At 47.2% G+C, this 22,683-nt stretch overlaps 1 protein-coding gene across 1 annotated transcript; it reads left to right on the forward strand.

Annotated features, from left to right (window-relative positions):
* The first annotated feature begins 121 nt into the window (after positions 1–121).
* Positions 122–18,989, forward strand: Proser1 (proline and serine rich 1). Its single transcript, XM_021652360.2, has 13 exons — positions 122–846; positions 3,465–3,530; positions 5,192–5,260; positions 5,985–6,079; positions 6,891–6,984; positions 8,960–9,070; positions 10,378–10,461; positions 11,621–11,699; positions 12,251–12,346; positions 12,590–12,634; positions 14,989–16,669; positions 17,015–17,165; positions 17,756–18,989. Exons 1-13 carry the CDS (start codon positions 802–804, stop codon positions 17,876–17,878), a joined length of 2,739 nt encoding a protein of 912 aa, XP_021508035.1. The 5' UTR covers positions 122–801; the 3' UTR covers positions 17,879–18,989.
* The last annotated feature ends 3,694 nt before the right edge of the window (positions 18,990–22,683 follow it).

The following is a 22,683-nucleotide window of genomic DNA, read 5'->3' on the forward strand; positions in this document are numbered from 1 at the left end:
AACGACTCCCAAACTCTGAAAAGGACTATAGTCGCATCCATTTCACAACCGTTCAGGCGTCTGCCGTGGATGCCTACGTTCCCACACTAGGACCCCTCCACCCCCCAACTACTGTCTTTCGGGCCACAGTCACTTAAACTGGCGGTGCACGATCGCGTCTTTTGGGAGCGACGCGCTCTACCGAAGGCCCCCCGGAGTTGGTGGGGCACTGAGGGGTGCTCCCGCTGGGCGTCTGGCCTCGTGGTCGCTGCGGTGCTCGAGGGCCGCCCTGCAGGAGGCGGTGCCCCCCTTCGCCCGGCTCCCCGCGCGCCCCGGCCGCCGGCCCGCTCCCGGAAGCTAGGAGAACGGGTAACAAAGGACCTGCGGGGCCGCCGGCTGCCGGAGCTGCGGGGCCAAGGAGTCGGGCGAAGCCGGCGGGAGCTGAGCGTCTGCGGGGCCACGTGTCCAGACCGCAGCGGTGAGCGGCGCGTGGCTCGGCGGCCTTCCCCGGGAGCGCCCGGCCCTCGGCGTCCTCCGGAGCCCTGATTTCTGCAAACGCACCAGCCGGCTCGGCTCTGAGCGGCTGAAGCTGCGTGCCAAGAACTACTGAAGTTTGATTTTAATTAAAAAACAAAAACAAAAAAAACTTTTTCCAAGTTTCCGCCTTGGGATTTTTGTTTTGTTTTGTTTGGTGCAGTTTGCAATACTCTACCTCTTCGCCTCCTTTCTTCTTTTGATGTATTTTCCGCGGGTCGGACCTGGGATGAACGTTTCGTAATTGCAAATAGAATAGTGAGAAGCTACGTCGGAATAGTACTCAGGATGGACAAAAAGTCCTTTGAAACGGTTCTGGATGAAATTCGAAAGGTAATTGACCTTGCTCTCTAAAAGTCTTCTGAGATAATTTGTCCTGGGTTCCCTTCTTTAAGGTGTTGTGTGTGGTCACCAAAGAGACGTACGCTTTCCTGTGTAATGTGAGAGCTTGAATCTTGGTAGGTTGCACGGCTCAAATGGAATCAGTGTTGAGAAGTCATTGTGGTACCGGATTACGTTTGGACTGCCCACGGTTCCGGGGCCGACTGTAAATGCTGTAACGCTGAGCTTTTGGTTGAGTGACATTTATTCAGTGCTTCCGTGTTTCAGTAACTGGAGTGACTGGGCACTGAAGGTGATGCCTAGGAAGTTACTTTTCAAATCTCAAGCAGGCGGAATGTCATCCCTGCCTTGTCTTACTTTTCCTTCTGCTTATATTTGAGGCTGTTCATATTTCCTATTTCCTGTGATTCACCAGACCAGCAAATATTTTGGAATGTAGTGCTGAGAATAAAAGTACGTCTTGTGCAAAAATAAGAGGTTAACTATTGGACGGGAAGGGCAGTGCTGTGGCCTTGAGCCACCATCACATCGCTTGCACTGAGCTTTCCTGCACGAGGCTACGTACTTCCTACTTTCATCCAATCGGGGGCAACCATACAGCCTAGGTTCTTTCTTCATTTCTTGCATACCTCCACCTACCTGTGATCAAGCTGCAGCCTGTTTACAGAATGGAAGACTTGCGGCTCGTGTCTCACGTGAACATCCCCTAGAATTCCAGGGAGTTATCTGTCCTTGGGCAAGCTGGGCTTAGAGGTTAGGGTCGTTTTTTGTTTTACAAATCTCTTAAGTACAGTAATTTAAACTTAAAACATACCTATTTGGCACCTTAAACTGGTGTCACCGGAGGCACTGCAAAAATTGCTGCCAGACTTATATTGCCTCCTTACTCTCTCTGTAGGACCCCTTTTCAAATTAACATGGTTAAGCTTTCATATTTGATGGTACTTTTTTTTCGTTTCTTTTCAAGTAGACTTTTGCTCTTGGAGATTCTCTTTGTCTAATTAAGATTTGAAACAAAATGCTGGTTTGTTTTGTATTAGAATTTGCTACAGTTGGTTTTTAACTAACCACTCTGAGAAAATTTAAGTTAAAGTAGACCTGAATGCATACTTCTGCTTTGGAGTAGTGCAGAGATCCACATCCTCTTCCTTCTCAGCCTTGTAAAAATGTCTGGTAATAAATACTAACGAAGGAATTGGAAAGGTTCCAGAGACGAAAGTCTGTTCATCTGAGGTGGCCACGCTTCTGGTCTGCAATCAGAATGTGCTGCCAGTTGGTGTTGCCAGGCAGGAAAGCATGGCAGTGGTATCTGAGCCTACTAAAATGGTGTAAAACACAGGCATTCCAAATACGGGCGGTGCAATAATTAGAAATTGCACTTACACTTTGTAAATGTCAGTTTAAATTGGGTCACCTCTGTTGTTACTGCACACCCACAGGTAATACTGGCTGACACTCTCCTCATTTAGAGTAGAAACATGTAAGAAGACATGGGGGGGGGAATAGGAAAGATGTTGTTTTGCTGTTTTTTGTTTTTTTCCAGAAAGGGGGGTAACAAGCTGTTAGTAAGCATTTTCTGTTTGACTCCAGCTTCCTAGTGTATTCACAGTGTCACAGCCAGCAAGCCCCGGTTAGGTCTCTGATGCTCACCCAAAGAGTCTGGTACTAAGGTGCTGTAACCCTGAGCTCCAATGCCCCGTAAGTTGAGAGGGGCCACAGCTGGACCTCTTCAACGTTGGGGGAAGATTTGAGACAGAATTGGTGTCATCGGCTCAAGCCAGAATTTGGTCCTGAACCTTGCTTTTGACTGTCTCTGTAATGATGATAATAATCACACACATCAGCATGCACTACCCAGAATGCCATGTAAAAGTTAAACTGTGGAACACCCTGAATGTTTTGACTGCTCGTTGATTTGCTCCTAGCAGAACAATTTATATGGAAAATACAAATATAGCTGTTTCGTAGTGAGTAGAAAACAGCCAGTTCCTATTTTGTGATGAGTGGCTGGCAAGCTGAGGTAGCTTGCTTTGGTCTTAACATGTCTGAGCTCTACAGTAGCTGGTATAGGTGAGTAGGTTTGACTTGTGAACAATGCTAGGGCAGAGGCATCTGCTCTCATCTGCTGTTAAGTTCCACAGAGGAAACAAGCCATTTATCAAACATCTGTGTCAGGTCTCTAGCTATCAGGACCTCACTCCAGCTCATTGAGGATTATGATTGGAATTCCCTTTCATGAGTGAGGAAGCAAGCTCTAAAGTACCTGTTGAAAGTCACCGGAGCTAGTTCCAGGGCAGCCTGGTCTAGTAGGGAGACCTCTCTTTGATGAAAGAAAAAAGTCAGGGCAATTTGTAGCAATTAATTGAAACTAATTAGACATTCAGAAATTTGATACATAATTTGTGCTAGGTTGGTTCTGTTACAATGTTACTCCATTTGTAGCCCTGTTCTTGGAGACTCAGCAAGTCTGAAAGAGGATTTCTTGCTACCTTAGTTTCAGCCAGAGCTGAAGGAGACCAGTCCTTGTCTGTGTGGATGTGCCTGTAGTTTTGGTACCTGCATGTTGACATGCTGCTGATGTATATTAATTCTTTTTCCCTCTTTTCTAGGCTGTTTTGACAGAATATAAATTAAAAGCAATTGAATATGTTCATGGGTACTTCTCCAGTGAACAGGTATTCATCATTTTTAAAGCCTTTTTATACTAGTGTTTACCTAGTGGACAAGTTCAGGATTGCTTTGACTGTGTTGCCTTATTCACTGAGAAGCTCGGTTCTGGCAGAGTTCTACAGAATATGCTTCATGGGAGCTTAGGTACTGTTACAGGTGATTACACCGCAATTCCTAATATAAAGTGATTTAAAAACACAGTATCTTTTAAAAGAGCAACTTTAAACTGTTAATCATTCTGGGAAAGATAGGAAAGTTTATAAACCTGGGGCCTAAGCATGGCCCAGGGGTTAGGAGCACTCTGCTCTTGCAGAGGACCCAGGCCTGGCTCCTACACCCACACAGAGGTTCGAGGCCCCCCAGAGCTCCAGCTCTAAGGCATCTGGTGCCTTCCTGTGATCTCCTTGAGCACCAGGCTCACGTGTGGTCTGCATAGGAACATGCAAGCAAAACACTGAGACGCATAAAACATAAATCCTCAGTGAAATTGTTTTTAGTTTTAAGAATTTGTAAATTTGCTAGATTTGTATAGTACTTACAGTAGTTTTGAAATTCACTGTATGGTCGAAGAATACATGAATAAATGTTGAACTGTCACAAAGTCCACAGACTGACTCCTCCTGTACTATTGCTTTCCCGTTGGGTTGTCCTTTAAGACAGTGATGAGGGGATCCTGGCTGCATCACACAGTAGTCACTGTTCCCAGGCCTCTGTTTGTGGGTGGTGGCAGGAGGCCTGGGATCCTAGCTGTCTGGCTCTACACTGCAGTGCTGAGCTCCGACCGTGGCTCTGGCTGCTGTGGTGGGCTCTACAGGTTCAAGCCCAAGGGTAGAAGCAGCCATGCAGCCCTTCAGTCAGTCACCACACGCTCTTGTTAATGATCTGAGCTGCCACCCTTGCTGTATAGTTTTCCATTCGTAGTGTTTTCCCATCTCATCTCCATCTAATTTTTCAGCTTCCTGTTCTTCCAGTGTAGACCATTTCCTGGATTTTTAAATGACTTTTCTTACTAACTTATTTATTTTATGGTGCCCCAGGCCCTTGTGCATGTTGGCCATGTGCCCCTCCACTGAACTGCATCCCAGCCCTGTTGCTGTCATGCCTAGCTGCTGTTAATGGTCCTGCATTCCCAGGCCAACTCTAGATGTATATCTCCTTTCTCCCGAAAGAAAAGAAAGGAATGAAAGGGACATTTACTGTGGGGAGTAGGCCGGGAATGCCACTACGTTCATGTGATGATCAGAGGACAGCTGGGAGAGTCCTTTCTCTCCAGTACATGGGTCCCAGACCTCGACCCCCGTCGTCAGTCGCGATGGTCCGCACCTTTACCCACTGAGCCATCTTGCCAGTCCTGAGTGTTTTTCTTTCTTCCTGGACCAGCGCTGTCCAGTAGAAGGTGCTGTGATGGTAAGACCATTCTTTATCCACACTGTCCTTTGTGGAAGCTGTGAGCATCATGTGACTGTTGAACTCTTGCTCTGAGGCCTGTGCTCTATGGGACTGAGGTTTGAAGTTTAACTAAAATGGTTGTACTTTGCCACACCGTTAGTCTTTGGTGTCATGCTCACCTCCCACACGTGGTAACAGGAATTGCAAGTGTTGAAATCTATTTAAAAAAACGTGTGCAGACACTGTCCTCAGAGCTGAAGTAACTCTTTGCTTGCAGGTGGTTGACCTCCTAAGGTACTTCTCCTGGGCAGAACCACAGCTGAAGGCCATGAAAGCACTACAGCATGTGAGTGCCTGCGCTTCTCTCGGTGTGCACAGTAACAATGTTTCAGTCCCGTCTTTGCAGAGCCCAGACCAAGTTGTAGTTTGGAACAGAAAAGCTAACCTTACATTCCATTATACCTTGATACACCAAATAACTGTTAGAAAGTTAAAACCTTCCAGGGTGTGAAGTTGCATTATGTTACTTATTAAATTCTGTACGGGGTTCTAAACTGGCAAATTGAGGGGATATGAATATACTCATTGCACAGCAGAGTCCTGCGATTTAGACCCTTCGGATTCAGATTGGCCAACATCTCCCGTAGTACATCACTGCAGAGCAAAGGAAGCAACTACCTTAGGGAAAGCCGAAACTGGGTGCTTTCCCTGGCTCTGACTCCAGGGCCTTGCCAGTGAGTTGAGTCACCTGTGTGTAAATGCCGCCTCTATACATGCCATTCAGATGGGATTTACACTTGTTACAGGTGAGCACATTGGGAAACATGTAAAACACACGTGTAGAACTGAGATCTGCTTCTGAAATAATTATACTAAAGAGTTCAGCATAACTCGGGTTTTTAGAATTTCTCTTGAGTTGCTGGAGCTTATCTTTAGCTTGTGTTATTCTCAACAAAGATATATGCCGTGTCCTAAAGCATTTACACTACAGAATTTAATTATCGTCCCTAAAGCCGGTAAGCTCTGGTACAGGAATCTCATGTTGAAACTTCTTGTTTTTTTAACGATAGAAAATGGTGGCCGTCCACCCAGCGGAGGTGGTCAGCATCCTCAGCTGTTTTACCTTCAGTAAAGACAAGCTGGCTGCCCTGGAGCTGTTGGCCTCGTGAGTATTCCTCTTCCTGCTTAAATCTGGAAGCTTACCTGCCTTTCAGAGTCACCGATCTGTGTGGGGCAGCAGAGTGCTAATGAAACAGCCTATGAAAAATGATCTGCCTTAATGTGTCAATGGTGTAAGGAAGCCGAAGTAATCTATTAAAACAGCTGGGTGTGGTAGCACACATGTCAGAACTTAGGGGTGTGGTGGGAGGGGGCTGAGGCAGAGGACCCTGAGTAAGACAGTAAGGACCTATCTCCAAACAAAACAAACAAACAAAATGCCCACGTTCTGTGAAAGCATGGTATTGGATTCTAGTGTCTTTACCTAGTCAATACCGCTGTTTTTTCTATGTGTGGGGTCATGGCTCACAGAATAACATGTGCTCCATGTGTATGTGGTTTTAGTGCATAGGATAATGAACACTTCCGACATATGTGGTCCTAGCTCGCAGGATAATGGCCATTTCACATTCCTGCCTGTCAGCATTTGCTTTGCTTTCTCCCCATCCTGAGTAATTCAAAAGGCTGATAAAAATGAAGGATGTTTATTGAGCAGGGAACCTGCACCTCAGAGCCTTCAGTTACAAAAGCAATAGCAAAGCTCCTCTCTTGACATGTGAGAACGGTAGTAAGTGTGAGCTTGAAGAGAAGGTACCCAAGAGAAGGGTGGTCAAGTTGCTTGTTCAAAGGGGATGTATCCCACAGTTTGGTGTGTGTTGCTATGTCTGAAAACACAAAGCATGTTATAAAGACATTTCTGGCCTGTGTGTGTATCTGCCTGGATCCCAAACAGAAGCTAAGTCCTGTTTCCTTGACAGAAACATCGTGGATGCACAGAACTCTCGTCCCATAGAAGATTTATTCAGGATCAACATGTCTGAGAAGAAACGGTGCAAGAGAGTCCTGGAGCAGGTAACCCTCAAAAGGATGCTGAGCCTGGGGGTGGGGTGGTAGACAGCAAAGCCCGAACCTCACCCTGGCAGTGCCGGGGACTAACATAGAAGACATTCTTGCCGGCCAGGGAGCACAAGTAGGACATTGTAGAAGTTGGTGGGGCAGAGATCACTCAGGAGTGAAAAGCCACTGGTGGTCCACACAGAAGGCCGCCCGCACCTTTGCCCCATGGAGCTCTGCCAGGGCAGCAAGCATGTCATGCTCACGTGCTTAGAAGCAGTGAGCGCACATTGGCTTTGTTAGCCGACTTGCAGTGATCAAATTCATAGAAGAATACTAAATCAAAACTCCACATCATTAACAAAACCTGACCCTGACTTGCCGTTTGGAGTTAAAAATCTCCAAGGTCATGCTGTCTATCCACTGAAGAGGAAGCCTGCCTGAAGGAGATACAGGGTGCTCTCCGACAGCCCTGCTGTTCGCCTGTGTGTGCCTTGAAGCCTCCCGAGATCAGGGAGGCACCTCTGCCTCCCTCCCTGTTATCTTTGCCGAGATGAGCGCCATCCCACAGCTCCACATTGGCACTGTCACTGATTTTCTTGGCCAAGTCTTGGAGCGTGTATACAGAGTTGTACTGGTCTTCCCTCTAACGTAGTCTGTGCGTAACTCATCAGCTCAGAAATGTTCTGGGACCACATGCTTCTTAGAGTGGAACACCGTTAACCCAAATGAATTAAATTCTTCCTATGTCTTAGTCCAAAAGTTCTGTTAAGAATTTGTCCTAAGGAAATAATAGAAACATACAAATGTATATGTAAGGATATTAGCCCAGTATAGTTTATTATGACCAAATAGAGGTATTTTTTTTTTTAAGGTTGAGGTGTTTAGTTGGAAGCTGGATTATGCAATTTAATGTGATTGTGTGTATTGGGAATTTGTAAGAGTAATTATAAACACAAACAGCATCCCTGTAGGCACGTTGATCTGATATGACTGAGTGCTGTATGAACTTCACATGTGACCTAAGAGCAATGGGTAGTCCTATAACAGCGGACACCCACTGGAGGCTGTTTGCCTTACAAAGTACTTCCAAGTTATCAGCGCTTGGCATGTCTAAGGCACCATTTTAGAAGCTGAGGGTGCAATAAACAGCATAACCCCAAATCCTTTCCCAGTGTCTCACAACAAAACGCCAAATAAATCATTCTTGCTCGTCCAGTAGTCTGGCTTTTTGGAATTGTTTTTTTAAGCTTTTAAAAATGATTTATTTTTGTTAATATGTGCAGGTATGTGCACATGACTGTAGTGTGAAGGCCAGACAAGGTGCCAGGCCGCCTGGGCCTGCGGCTCCATTGTAAGCTGCCCAGTGTGGCTGTTGGGACCAGGTCCTCTGCAAAAGCAGCAAGTGCTTTTTAGCAGCTGAGTCACCCCATCCCCATTACGTGTGTGTGTGTGTGTGTGCGTGTGCGTGTGTGTGTGTGTGTGTGTGTGTGCTCGCGTGTGTGTGTGTGTGTGTGTGTGTGTGTGTGTGTGTGTGTGTGCGCGCGCGCGTGCGCATGCTTCAACTAATCTGTAAACATTTTCAAAGCAATCTCATTTTACCTCTTTTTTTTTGTTGTTGTTAGTTGATTAAAGAAATGGAACAGGAACTCACTGTGTAGACCAGGCTAGCCTCACAGAGCTCTGCCTGCCTCTGTCTTCCCAAATTAAAGGTGTGAACACTATTCCCAGCTGCTAGATAACAGTCCTTGCTTGACCCTGTTGGTGACAGCACTGATGATGGTGGTCTCAGAATGTCACCCTGGTGAAATTACCCAGAAGGACTCTCATGTCTTTGGACACACCGTTCATGTAGGTCCCTGGTGATTAATGGAAGAATGTTGGAATGCCATACTGCTCCTTAATTCACCGCTTTCTCTGGACTTCCCGTTATCTGGACTACCTGATGCAATGAGTTTGATTTTTGTTCACCACTTTCTTTTTTACATTACAGGCTTCCAAAGCAGGCTGCAAAGCCCCTCACGCCATGATATCTTCATGCGGAACCATCCCAGGAAACCCCTATCCCAAAGGAAAACCCAGCCGCATAAATGGAATTTTTCCTGTAAGCATGCTTCTACATACATGAAATTTCCCATGACTGAGGGTGACTGGAGCACAACCTGTACATATAAGTGTAACATATGAGAACATGGCAACTTATGCTTCTGCAAAGGAATCTCCTGTCTTGTACTTAGTTGATAGACAGTTGCAAGTTTATGTGCTGTTACCTTCAGAACATGCCAGACAAAGGGGGATTTTGCTGTTTCCTCTTCTAAATAGTCTCAGCATTTTTGACAGTTGCACAGCTGAGAACCTGTTTGGGAAACTCCATGACTGTTAAGACTCTTGTTTGGATCCCAGTGGGTGGCCCTCAAAGCCCTTGAAAAATAACCACCTCAAAAGTTGTTATGCTTCTGTTACTATGTCAGAACCCCAGAGCTTCGTGGATTAAATCATAAATATTTATTTTATTTCCCATAGATTCTGGTTAGTTCACTTGCTGGAGTTAGTTTTTGGTATCACACTGCAGCTTTGGCTGGTCTGGAAATCACTGTGTAGACTGAGCTGGCTTGGAACTCACAGAGATCCGCTCATCCCACCTCCTAATTGCTAAATTAGGATTAAAGACCTGGGCCATCACCCTCTGCTCCTTGTGGGGACGTGGGAATGGCTTCATTCTGTAGTTCAGGCCTAGGCTTCCCCTGCAAGCTTGACTGGCATACATGAATGATTTTTTTTTTTTCTAGATAGCTCACTTAAGTGCCCAACAAGTTAATGTTGCCAAGAGTCTAGTCCTCACCACGAGGACTTGAGCGCCTACATGACATAGCTAGTTTCCACAGCCTTCCCCTAACCAAGGGGAGGCAGGGGTAGCTGCAGCAAGGCCTCATAGGTCTTGGATTTCAGAGTCAGTGCCATTCTTTAAAATGTCATTCTTTAAATTGACACAAGTCAACCTTAGTTATTTTGAGATGGATGGTGGGTGGTGAGGACCAGGGGGGCCATCTTGGAAGCCGGCCTCCATGACTGTGTGCTTCCTAAGGACAGAGCCTGAGGAGACAGACTGTCGAGGTGTATTCTGATCGCTTCTATAGAGCAGCCTCCAAAGGGGTCTCAGTCGCCAGGCTTCTTTGTCAGCCTCTGATTGTATACACTGGCATGAAAGTTTGGGGGTCACTGTACACTACATCCTTCCCTGACATCCCCTCTGCTTGTGAGGCAGCCAGCTGGGGCAGGATTGGGTCTGGAACCCAAGACTTAATCCTAGCAAGTCCCTTTTTCAGAATAATACATTGCAGTTGTCTGTTGTGTCTATAAAGTCTCGGCTACTTTTTTATTATTTCTTTATATATATATATTTTTAAATAGGGAACTCCTCTAAAGAAGGATGGTGAAGAAAGTACTAATGAAGGCAAAGGAATAGCAGCGCGGATTCTTGGACCATCCAAACCAGTATGTGTTGAAATAAAAGAGGAAACAAGTGTTAAGTTCTGTATGTGTGGCTTTCTGCCTGGAAAGTTTTTCGTGTTGCAAAGTTTACATGTGGTGGAAACTCCAGGTCAGGGAGAGTGGCACAGGGTGTGAGTGTGAGGGTTTAGTAGTGGTCAGGGCTCTTTGGAGGGGAAGCATTTTATCTTAAAGTTAAAATAACCCAGCACATTCATCTAGTCAGATGAGGATTGGAGAGTGGGGTTTATCTGCCAGCGAATTGGTGTTAATAGTAGCAAAACCGGCATGGAGCCAGGGGCTTCTCCTTCCAAGGGAGTGATTGAAGTGATTGGAAATGTAAACTGAGCAAGAGGATGGGACCTCCTGAGTGGAGGAAATGCTGAAGTACTAGTGGCCCCTCACAGGCTTGCAGTCTCTGTTCAGTCACGTGATAGGAGAGTCAGTGGTGGCTGTTTATGAGGCCAGTAGGAAACAGTTCTCTGCCCACCACTGTATCCCTCTGCCCAGTGACTCCTGCTCGCTCTCTTCCACTCTGGGTTTGGTGTAACTTTCGATACTTAATATTCTGCGAATGCCATCAACTGTACATTAACATCCTTGTGAATCTGTAGGTTTCAAAAGAACAAAAACATTCAGTTCCTAATCCACTGTGTAATTACTGTCAGAGTGCCAAGTGCTAATGATCCTCCTGGTGCTAAGAGCCTAATGATCGTAGGAGAGCATTGCCCTTGAGGTCATTATGTTTGGCGAGACCAGCCCCTGAAGATCCTAATGATGCTAGGAGTACATTGTGCTTGAGGTCATTATGTGTCAAGAAGAGACCAACCCCTGAAGAGCCCTTATGTTGTTTTCATAGTGGAAATGGAAATTCCTGGGGTTGGCTTAGGCTGGCCCAGAAAGGCATCTGTAGTTCAGCCAGGTCTTACCTTTACTGGAGATGGTCGAGGAGAATTGAGTGCCAAAATAAAAAGAAACAGCATGTCTGGCAAGCTGTACCTGGGGAACTGTGTGCGGACCACACTTACTAAAGACTAACATCTGAAGCTTTGATAGCCTCGGGGAATCTTGTCTCTTAGGACGAGGCAGTTTGAGGGCAAATTGTATTGTCTTATCAGGAGATGCTTTCTTGGTGATGTCTAACTACTGTGTTTCCCTTGTCCAGCCTCCCTCAACGTACAATCCACACAAACCCGTCCCCTACCCAATACCTCCCTGCCGGCCACACGCAACTATTGCACCAAGTAAGCGTTTTGTTGTTTTCAGTCTTTCTGCTGTTCTTTAAATTGGAAGGATGGGCTGGTTTATGTGCTTGGGGAGTCCACAACACTTGAGTTTGAGAGTTTAATTTCGCTGATGGCCAGCAGCTATCTCCTAGTCTACCACACTGCCAGAGGAATAGTTTATCTTTAGTGTGTTTTCCATGTGTAAGTTAGTTGCAGATTGTTTTAGTCACGTTGTTATTAGGGCCCTCTACTTTGGTAACTGGCCTTAAATGCCCCTCTTTTTAGGTAGCTGGTGTCCAGAGTTATCATCCACACATTTGGAAAAGGTCAGGTGTACACTGGACCTAGGTGGGGCGGGTTCATCCCACCCACCTGTGAGAAGGTATCTGGACAGGGTGCAGCCAGACTGCCCTTGCTCCTCTTCGCTTCCACTTAAGCTATCTCCATGAGAGATGCATCTCTGTTACATGACAGCTTAAGATAAACCACCCTCATGCATTCACACAAATTTTAGTCCCTAGCCAGTGATATTCAGGTCTCTATCTTTTTCTATTATGTTTTCCTTTTAGGTGCTTATAACAATGCGGGTCTGGTACCACTAGCCAATGTGATAGCTCCAGGTGTCCCTCCCCCACCGCCATACACTCCAAATCCAGTAGGAACAGGTAACGGCCTGCTGTTGTAAGCTCTTTGAAACAAGTCACTCGGTGCTCATATATGTGTCTATATGGTAACAAACTGTTCTACTCATGTTTATATGAATTCTTTCATGTGTGCTCTATTTCCCATTCAGTGTTTTTCAGTGGTGTCCATTTACTTCTGTCTTGGGTTTTCTTTTTTCACATCTATCTGTGATTATAATGAAAGAATAATCTGATTAAAGCTTGAAATCATTTATTTTTACATAGACAATGAAGACCTCTCCAGCCAGTCAAAACCTACACAGAGTCAGAGTAAGTACCAAATTGACCCAGAGATAACTGCTGGCTGGTCCTCACCGGGAACTTAGGAAAGGCTCCTAGGTGTGGAGTGAAAGTCTGTTTAAAGTCCTCTTAGGAGAAGGATAAGGGGACCTGGAGCAGCAAAGGGCACTGAGCACAGGGTGGCCTGGGTGGCGCCTTCTGGTGGCAGCTCCCAACTGCTGGAGCCCAGTCAAGTATGGGCAGCAGGGAGGGAGTTCTAGAGAGAAAGGCAGCACTCACATCTAAGGAGTGCCAAGGCTGGGAGTCTTGGTGGGGACCCCCCTCCTGGGCAGCCCCTGCGTTAAGGAGGGAATGCACAATGAGGAGAACAGAATGTCACAGATGGCAGGGCTCTACCTAGCTCGGCAAACAAGTCATTCAACTTTATGGAAAAAATGTTAAAGCCTTTGTATTCAGTTTGATATTTTAAAGATTTTCTCCCCCTTTTAAAAACTACTAAATAGTAGGTTAGTGCCTCTGTAGTGGTAAGACCACGGTACCCCATCACTTGATAGCCACAGATTATTATTTATTATGTTTTACTGTTTGCTATGCTGGACAGTTGAGGCCAGTGCCTTATGTAAGCTCTATAGTCGAGCTGCATACCAGTATGGTCTTTAGCAATCAGCTGCCTTAGCCACAGCAAGCCTCAGCTTACCTTTATATAAAATGGGATTAATGTGAGGACAGATGAGAAACTTAGCATGGATAAGTGACATGTGACAGCATGTGGTGGTTAGTAGCTACATACGTGACAGTAACGTATGATTTGTCATGTAATGTAATTGGGGTCTTGCTTCTGCTTGTCTCAGAGAAGACAAGACCTTTGTCTTCTACAGAGACTGTGTTAATGCACAGAGCATTTGCTTCCTTGTTCAGGAGATTTCCAGTGGGAGAGGCTGTAAGAACTTGTGGGACGGCCTGCTTGCTTTTTCCTCGGGGCCTCTCATTAAGTACACTGTCCTCAGCAGATCAGTGAATGTGACTGGATTCTCACGTGCTTGCCGCCCCCTGTGGACCAAAGTATTTGTTGATTTACAAACTCAGACTTAGGCCCATGTTCCATTCCCGATGCTTCTAGTTCTTAGGTAACAAGTACAGACCTGTTTTCATAGTGACTCTAAAATGAATCTGATTTTCATAAGTCCCTACTTATAACATGCATCTGGTATTATGTATGTGTGTGTGCACGCACTTAGCATGTGCAAGGCTTCATTAGCATGTGCAAGGCTTCAAGTTCAATCCCCGGTACCAGGAAACAATATATACCTACATGAGAAATGCGAATATGGTGCAGCCTTGACTTTGCAGTTCTTATACCATTGTTTGTTAACTTTTCTTACCACATGTCTTTTCCGAGAGACTAGCAAGAGAACTGTGTGGCCTTTTTGCACAGTAAACTATGCACAGTTGCTTACTTCTGGTGTTTCCTGAGCGCTTCCTCCCACCAGAGATAATTCCCAGAACATCACTGTGCTGACCATGTGAGCGTCCCCATGCCAAGAGTCTGGTTTCCACCCAGATCTTAAATGTCTTCCTGAAAACGCCCTTCAGTGGTTATCACTGCGTCAGGAGGAGCAGTCTGTGTTATCTCTGAAAGAATTGGTCTAAAGACAGTTCCAGACAGCGCTGGTCAGAGTGGCGTTGCCTGTAAAAGTCCTGTTTCCCCTCAGGTACCACAGATCTAGCACAGTCTGACACAGCCGGTGAACTCATCCTGGGAAGATCCCAAATCCTCCTTTTAATTATCTGTGGAGTTTATCAGAATAAAGATGGCATAGCAAACACAAAACAAGTCTTGGATGGCCTGGGAGCTGTCCTCTAAGATGAACCCTATGGATGTGTGGCGTAAACGGGAACACAGAGGCCTGAGCACGGAAGATAGTAGTCATGACAGCTCACTTTAGGAGCCCGGCTGAGGGGCTGGTGTAGGTTGTCCGGTGTGGGCCATACACGTCAGCAAGCTGGTCCTGAGCTGGGAGGGCCTGCATGTGGCCACTCTAGAGAAGGGCTTCTCTGCAAGTGAAGGAATCCAAGGGGGAGTCGGTACCTCCAGGTCACCCCCTCACAAGTGCTTCCAGCTTCATAAAGCTCCAGGTTCCTCTCTGATGAGCAGGTGCAAGAGGACATAGCTACTGCCCTGAACAGATGTTCCAGAGTGGAGATAGGATCATGGCATCTATCAGTTCAGACATGGCAAGAGCAACTTTATGTCTGCCAATGGTTTTCTTTGCTATTTGTGAAATATGAGTCCTCTCAGAAAAAAAAAAAAGAGTTCTTATTTTTCTTCTAGCTTAAATTGGCCATCCCAGCACTGGTAAAACCCTGCCTCTTCTCTCCCACAGCGTTTTCCACCCCAGCAAGTCAACTCTTCTCTCCGCATGGTTCTAATCCTTCAACTCCTGCTGCAACTCCCGTGCCTGCCGTGTCCCCAGCCAAGGCAGTGAACCATCCATCGGCGTCAGCAGCTGCCACTGGGGCCGGAATGAGTGCTCCCAACACTGCGCTGTCCGTGTTCCCAATGCCGCAGCCATCCACACCCAACCTGGCTGTAATCCGGACTCCCTCGGTGCCGGCAACGCCTGTCACTTCCACCCACAGCGCCATACCCGCGCCTGTCCCTTCCATTTTTTCTGGCCTAGTGCCACTGCCAGGGCCATCCGCCACGCCCAGCCCAGCCCCTCAGGCCAGCGCCACACCAAGGCTCACTCTGGCTTCCACTGACACGTTTGCTTCCACTTGTGCCCCATTCACCAGCCACGCGTTGGCCAGCTCGACTGCTGGGTCAGCCAGCCACCCGAGCACAGCTTCCCTGTCGTCGGTCTTCGCGGGTCTGCCTCTGCCCTTCCCGCCGGCATCCCACGGCATGGCCACCCCCGCTCCCTCCGTCATTTCCAGTGCCGCGGGCCCACACAGCGTCAACAGCCCCCTTCTGTCTGCCCTAAAAGGCTTTCTCACGTCAAATGACACCCACCTACTGAATTCCTCTGCCTTGCCGTCTGCGGTCACTAGTGGGCTGGCTTCATTATCCTCCCTTCCCGGCCGAAACTCGGATTCTCCTGCCTCAGCCGCTACCAAGTGCTATCCCCCTGCGTCCGTCCCCACTGCACAGAGGTCTTCCACCCCGGGGCTGGCCATGTTCCCAGGCCTGCAGTCCCCTGCGGCCAGCGCTACCTCGGCCACCCCCACGCTGCCTGCCCCGTCCCCGTTAGCTCCCCCCGCCTCCACGGCAGTGCCGGTCAGCTGTGGCTCCTCAGGCTCGCTTCTGCACGGGCCCCACGCAGGTGGCACCTCGTCTGCCCCTGCTGCGACACCCATGCCCGTTATGATCAAAAGTGAGCCCGCGAGCCCCCCGCCCTCGGCCTTCAAAGGCCCAGCTCATCCCGGGACTCCTGCTCGCGGTGCCTTGGGCCTGTCGGGGGCCCTGGGCCGTGGGTACCCCGTGACCTCAGTGCCCATCAGTGTGTCCACTTGCCTTAACTCTGCGCTGTCGGGGCTCTCCAGCCTCAGTACCCCCTTGGCCGGTTCCATGCCCCTTGCACCACACGCGTCCTCCACACCCATCGCCCCCGTGTTCACTGCCCTTCCTCCCTTCACTTCGCTGACCAACAGTTTCCCTCTCCCGGGTGGTCCCTCCCTCAGTCCCGCTGTGTCCCTCGCGGGGCCAGCAACCACCACATCTGCAGCCGCACACCCCAGCCCCGCGACCATGCGCACGGTGCTGCCCACCTCCAATGCCTCGCCCGCGGCCTTCCCACTCAACCTGTCCACTGCTGTGCCCTCGCTCTTCGCGGTCACCCAGGGCCCGCTGCCCGCCTCTAACCCCTCCTACCCTGGCTTCCCCGTCTCCAGTGCTCCCAGTGGTGCTCCCGCGCTGCCCTCGTTCCCGGGGCTGCAGGCCCCTTCCACGGTGGCAGTTGCCCCACTGCCGGTGGCTGCCTCGGCTCCATCGCCCGCGCCTGTGCTTCCCGGTTTCGCCTCCGCCTTCAGTTCTAACTTCAACTCCGCCCTGGTGGCACAAGCCGGGTACGTGACTTCTCAACAAGCCTACGTAGCTCAGTCTTGATTTGTATTGAGATGCTAGGCTCCGAGGGGTGGGGGTGGGGGGATAAGATGTCCAATGCCCAGAATGTTCCATGAGTCCTCAGCTGTGTCACGAAGAGTGACTAAGGTAGCTGAAAGGGTTACGTGTAAAACCCTTGCTTTCCGAGTTCTACGTGGCTCCTTTCTGCAGTTCCATCCCGCACAGGAGTGAGCTCTGATTTGTTGTCTTTCCTGTCCTTAAGCCACCTCTTGCCAAATACGGAGGCAGCTTTTCCCTCTTCCGCGCTGTGTGCAGTCTGACCTGTTTTTTCTACCGATTGTTTGTAGTTTGTCATCTGGACTCCAAGCCGCAGGAAGCTCTGTTTTCCCAGGCCTTCTGTCCCTCCCAGGTATCCCTGGGTTTTCCCAGACTCCTTCACAGTCGTCCCTGCAAGAGCTGCAGCACAGCACAGCTGCGCAGTCGGCTCTGCTACAGCAGGTAGGTGAAGTCTGGAGTAAGTCAAACGGCGAGCCACCATCTTGACCGGGAGACCTGCCCAAGGCGGGCAGGAATGGGTCCTACCTACCAGAACCCAGGAGACTGGTTTCGTTAGCTCTCCCCAAAGTCACAGATTCTGTGTCTTTTTTTAGAAGAGTAACAGAGTGGGAATCATGGTTGAATCATTTTTCCCATCTATAGATTAAAAAAAATGACCTTGGGTCACGTCTTTAATCCCAGCGCTCCGCAGGCAGAGGCAGGTCCATCTCTGAGTTCCAGGACAGCCAAGGCTACACCCAGAAACCCTGAAGGCTTGGGGGTGGGGTGGGGAGACAATAGCACGACTCAGTTTGGAAACTTAATTACATGGAAACTAGGCAAGGCAATTACAATTTACTTTGTCTTATACTTAAACTGTAATGAATATAGGAAGGCAAATTTTCTCTACGAAACAACAAAATCCACCCGTTGGTGTATTTTTAAAATAGTATGTTTGCCCTCTTGCCCCTGTGTGGTTTGTATGTGGGTGGGAGCCAGTCCAGGCCCGATGAACTGGGGTTCTGCTAACGTCTTGCGCCTCTTTCCTGCAGGTCCATTCGGCATCTGCTCTGGAGAGCTACCCGGCCCAGCCAGACGGGTTCCCTAGCTACCCTTCCACGCCGGGAACACCATTTTCTCTGCAACCGGGCCTATCCCAAAGCGGATGGCAATGAGTTTAAACGTGTTTATTCTTCTTGGGAGCAACATGAAATTTGCCCCAAGAACTGCAGTGAACAATCTGACAGATATGAAATTGGCCAGTAGTCTGAAAAGGAGTATCCTTGGGGACACTGGCACAGAATTTACAAGTTCAGGTTGCATTTTTAAAGTGCTTGTAAGAACCCTTACTCCTGTATATGTATATATGCAGACAATGAATTGTATGGAGAATAGTATTTTAAAAGTATCTGGGGACTTTGCACCTCCCTTCCTACAAAGCTTTGAATTGTGTGAGTGATCTACATAGACTGTTGAAGAGGAGACGGAAGTCTTTAAAGCCGAATACAGCCTTAAGTCTGCTTGTGTCGCCTCCATGGATGGAAGTGATGGTTGTGCCTCAGGCTGCATGTGGCCCTGGGGAGTTGCTATTTCGGATGCATGTTAGCATCAGCTGGAACGCAGTGCTCCGTATGTGTCTACAGAGGGGGACTTGAGATGACTTATTTATTATCAATAGTCATACTGCTGAATTTAACTCAATGTATTTCAGGAAAGTAAAAATGGTGCTTACCGTAGTCTTTAGAATGACTTTCAGGTGTTTAAAAGAAATGTATACCCGGAACTACTTTCTTACAGATCTATAAGGGAGCCTGAGGATGATTTGGCAAAACGTCTTTCGTACTCTGAGCAGTATGCCAGCAAGTGAGTCCCAGGCCACCACTGTTACTTACTCCTTGTACCCTGGAAGCTCTTGGTGAATGTTTACAATCACGGGATGAATTTCTACTCACACGCTCGACTAAAATAAACGTGCAGCAGCAATAGCGAAGACCCGCTCTGTCAGTGAGCGCCATGTGCGCTGAGGACCTGTGCTGGCGGACCGGGACCCCTGTCGTCCTGGGCAGGGTCTGTGCACTGGCAGAGGGGGCAGTAGGGAGAATGTAAGCCGTAGAATCTACTGTAGTGCATCTCAACACCTAGAAGTTCTACTTTTATAAAGATGGTGTCTGGAAGATGTTGCAAATGTATTTTCCTTCAACGCGGGGAACAAGCTTTTTAAGTCTATTGAATAATACTGTATGGTTAGTTTTTATCATTTTTAAAAAATAAACTTTATGGATATGATGAGCATTGTAGAAGTGTCTCATTAAATGCTAGGTAGATAGGCTGTTTAGTTTTTCTCATTTCTAGGGCTAATATGTTGAACATTTTTGTCTGAATTTAACTGAAACTCCATTTAGATTCTGATTGCCCAGCTCTTCAAACGAAACCGTATGGAAAAATCAGATGATGAGCAATACTTGGAACAGGCAGAGATACCCCTTCTCTTGGAGCACACAGATTGGTAGCAGTTGCTGGATGCTGTCGTTTGTTCTTTTTTAAGTTACAATCATATCAGTCTTCTTTGTGGTGGCCATTCAGAAAATGGCTACTGACTGAGTAATCTCCATCCAGTGTGAGTCTACTATGAATTGTACTTCTGTTCTCTAGGGCCCGTGAGCACAAGCTGTGTGTGTCTAGTTCATCTTTTCAGTATGTCCCTGGAATGCTGAGTACATCGGGCATGCAAAGGGTTACAAAAAAGTGTAGAGGGCGTATTTTGGAATAGCGGCAGTAATCACTGGAGACTGCCTTTGTGCTGGTGTTTCACAAGCCTCTGGAGTGGTGGTTGCTCTGTGCAGCTGGTGGAGAAGCCAAGCTGAGGCAAAGAATGGGTGTGAGAAATTTGGCACTTACTTATCTGCTGCTAAGAGAACCCTTGAAGCAGGCTGCAGGGAGGTGACCATTGCTACATTTGAGGGTCCAGGAAGACTGTTAAAAGTTGTTAAAGTCTTATGACTAAGAACATTCTAGAAAAGGCCAAAAATGTGAGGAAATTGCCTGCTACGAGTATAGTTGAGTGGAGTATAGCGAGTAGTTTGAAGAAAGCTCAGAAGCCAGGGAAACATGACAGGAAAGTGACTGAGCTCTTAGTCTTAAGCCTCAATATGTGTTTTCATATAAAGTGCAGTTGACATCAGAATTGAGTAAAGCCTTTACTCTTAACTCATCAAAGGGAGCTTGTTTTTAAAGGTGACAACACTGGTCATTCAAAAATCCTTGAACCTTAGCAAGTATTTTGGGAAGGGTAATCAAAGTGTGCCCCAGGCCCTTGTCTACAGATAGGATGTTATGGTACTCATTTTTAAAATTTAAGGACTTCTATTAGAGGTATTTTTTTTTAAATATGGTTAAAGCTAAAAGTTCTTGCTATTTATAACTCATAATTGTTAAGGAAGGCTACTGAGGGTCTGGAGAGATGGCTCACCAGTAAAGAGCACTTTCTGCTCTTGCAGATGAGGTGGGTTCAGTTCCTAACACCCACAGACTGGCTCACAATATTCCATAACTCCCAATTTTAGGTGGTCCAAAGCCCCCTTCTGGCTTCTATGGGTACTGCATACACACAGTGCACATAAACACATGTGTGTGAGTGCGTGCACGCGCACACACACACACACACACATTTTGGTATTTTGCAAAGCTGGTAGCAGGCTTGTAAAATAGAACATAAAATCTATCAGTTCTATTTCTGGATGTTTATATCTTGGTTTTAGAGCAAACTGACACCCATACAAAAATATCCATGGTGGCATTATGTAATAACAAAAACTTAAAATTGCTTCAAGTAAGTGAACTGTGGCCTGTTTTCGATCGATGAAGGAGTGCTGGATGGTAACAAGAATTGTTTTCTTCTTAAAATTTTTTCCTTTATTTTTATGTATATGAGGGTTTGCTGGCCTGGGTGTGTGTGTGTATCTGTGTACTGCCCACATGTGGTGTCCTCAGAGGCCAGAAGAGGGCGTCAGATCCCTTGGGACAAGTGACAGACAGTTCTGAGCTGCCATGTGAGTGCTCAGAACTGAATTCCTCTGCAGGAACAGTCAGTGCTGTTCACTCCCGAGCCGTCTCCCCGGCTCTCAAAAAACGTTAACAAGAGTGTGGATTCACCTTGAAGCATAGAACAAGCAATCAGAGATGGCCATGGGGGGGGGGGATTTTCATATTGGTCAGAATCAACTAAAACTAAATTATACATATGAGAAAAAGCCATTTGAAGGGCAGGGAAACCAAATTCCTGCTTCTGGTCACAGGGAAGTAGGGCCGTGGCTCGTGTGGCTCCAGGGGCCGCAGTGACACTCCAGTTGTGTGGGCACTGTGCACAGTTGCTAACCCCACTAACATATGCCCACAGGATCTAGGCACGTGCTGCATAAGTCATTTCACAAGTGTCAACAAAATTTGCGTCACACAAAAATAATTCCTATCTAGCAGAGATGGGATGTTGAATCGGGTATGTCCAGGTAGAGATGTTTAATTAGCTGAGAGTGGGAAGTATTGCTTGGGGGAGAGATCTAGGCCACCACTTCAGTGTAGAAAATTCTCTCTCCAGGATCCACATACAATTAGGGCCCAGATTCGCTTACAGATGTGGGTGTGCATAAGCATGAATAATGTGTACAGTGGAGAAGGTGATCTTTAAAGCAAAGGGAACAACCCCAAGAGAACCACAAGGGTGTAGCGCATTGTCCCTCCCAGCAAGAAGTGACAGAGAATGTTCCTGGACCAGGAAGCTGAAAGGCTTGCGGCTAGAAGGACCAGTCACAAGTTAGAAGCTTGGTTCTTCCAAAGGCCGTCACTTGGGATACAGAAAGCATAGAAGGTGGATGTGCTTGCTGTAAACCTCAAGGGTGAGGCTAGAGGCTGAACATTTAACAGCAGCTGTCCTCAGGCTAGAACTTCAGCTCGTGCAGGAACTGATACAGGAAAAGTATCCGAACAGCAGAATCTCCCATCGTCCCCCATAGTCCTCCATAATGAAGTGAGAAAATGCTATGGGTAGTTCATTGCCTAAGACCTACTTGGGCAATACTCTATATACACAGAAAAAGTGCCTCCCATCCTATTCCCCAGACCCTTCTGTAGGGACTCAGTGTTCATTACTTGAAGCCGCCATTGCTTTCTAGGTGGAGACATTTGGAACATTTTGCAGAAAGAAGAAAAACAGCTGTTTAGTCATCATCCAAGGGGACCCACAGTGAGTTCTCCTGAGGCTCTTTCTAGCGGCCCCTGGGAACAATTACTGTTTTTGTTTTGAATCTTGTATTTCCTTGAGTGGCAGCTATAATATAAATGGCATTTGGCCAATATTGGGGGAAATGTATTGGGAGACAAGCTGAGCTAGAGAGCCTGTCCCACATGACTGCCCAGGGGCAGAGGGAAGGGTTGGTCCCCTTCTGGATACAAACTGAATATGCCTTAGGCACAAGAAATGATGCAAACAGGAAGTTTTCCTGTGGCTGTTTACATTATATGTTTGTCATGAAGGATGGTGGCAAAGTCTAAGAAACAAAATCTGTGTACGCATTAACAGCAAGAGCCAGGGATGGGCCTGGAGCTTTAGGGTTTGTCTGTTGGTTGTCGTTCTTTCTTTATCTTTTGTTTTGTTTTTCATGGGATTTTCAATCTGCATCTTAAGCTGATCTGGAGCTTTCTATGTAGGGCAGGCTGACCCCAAATTTGTGACAATCCATTTGCCTCTGCCTGCTGCACTCGGGGATCACATGTTTGCACCCTCATGCTCAGCTCTTACATTTTCAAATTTATAGGAAATTAGGATCATGCTAGATGAGGGAGAGAGGACAAGAGAAAAAAGGAGACACTGAACTAATCCAAGATTCCCCATTTAGAGAGAAGATTCCCATTCCACGTGATAATAGCTACTACTTCACAGTTCCAACCAAGACTCCACTTAAACACATCTGAATGAGTCTCACCT

The sequence above is a fragment of the Meriones unguiculatus genome, chromosome 2 (genome assembly GCF_030254825.1).
Source record: "Meriones unguiculatus strain TT.TT164.6M chromosome 2, Bangor_MerUng_6.1, whole genome shotgun sequence".
Taxonomy (NCBI): Eukaryota; Metazoa; Chordata; class Mammalia; order Rodentia; family Muridae; genus Meriones; species Meriones unguiculatus.